Source organism: Nannochloropsis gaditana (genome assembly GCF_000240725.1).
Source record: "Nannochloropsis gaditana CCMP526 unplaced genomic scaffold scaffold1808, whole genome shotgun sequence".
Lineage (NCBI taxonomy): Eukaryota > Eustigmatophyceae > Eustigmatales > Monodopsidaceae > Microchloropsis > Microchloropsis gaditana.
Window position 1 is genome coordinate 1 of NW_005802149.1, and position 285 is coordinate 285.

The 285-nt window shown below is 58.2% G+C and overlaps 1 protein-coding gene across 1 annotated transcript; it reads right to left on the bottom strand.

The window, feature by feature from the left end:
• Positions 1-10: 10 nt before the first annotated feature.
• On the bottom strand, positions 11-250 carry NGA_2036400 (uncharacterized protein; the record flags this gene model as incomplete). Its single annotated transcript, XM_005852266.1, has 1 exon — positions 11-250. A coding segment is annotated over one exon (240 nt), but the record flags the coding sequence as incomplete, so codon positions are not given.
• Between the last annotated feature and the right edge of the window lie 35 nt (positions 251-285).

Sequence of the window (285 nt, forward strand, 5' to 3'; positions counted from 1 at the left end):
CTATTCACTGGTGCACCGAGCGGACCAGGGTGTTGGCCAGGTGCTGGTAGCTGTCAGTATCAGGGTGCACCCCACCCTCCCGCATCAGATCCAACGTGGCGAACATGGCGTCCACCCGACGTTGCTTTCCTTGCAAGCGGAGCAATTCGTTGCAAATCTCCATGGGAGGTAGGAGATGCCACCGCACCACGGTTCGAAGCAGGCGCGATGCCCCACTTATGTCCTCTTTCTTCAGCATCGCCTTTGTCACTGTCGTCAACATCCCCAGGGCCGCGTCATTCGAAA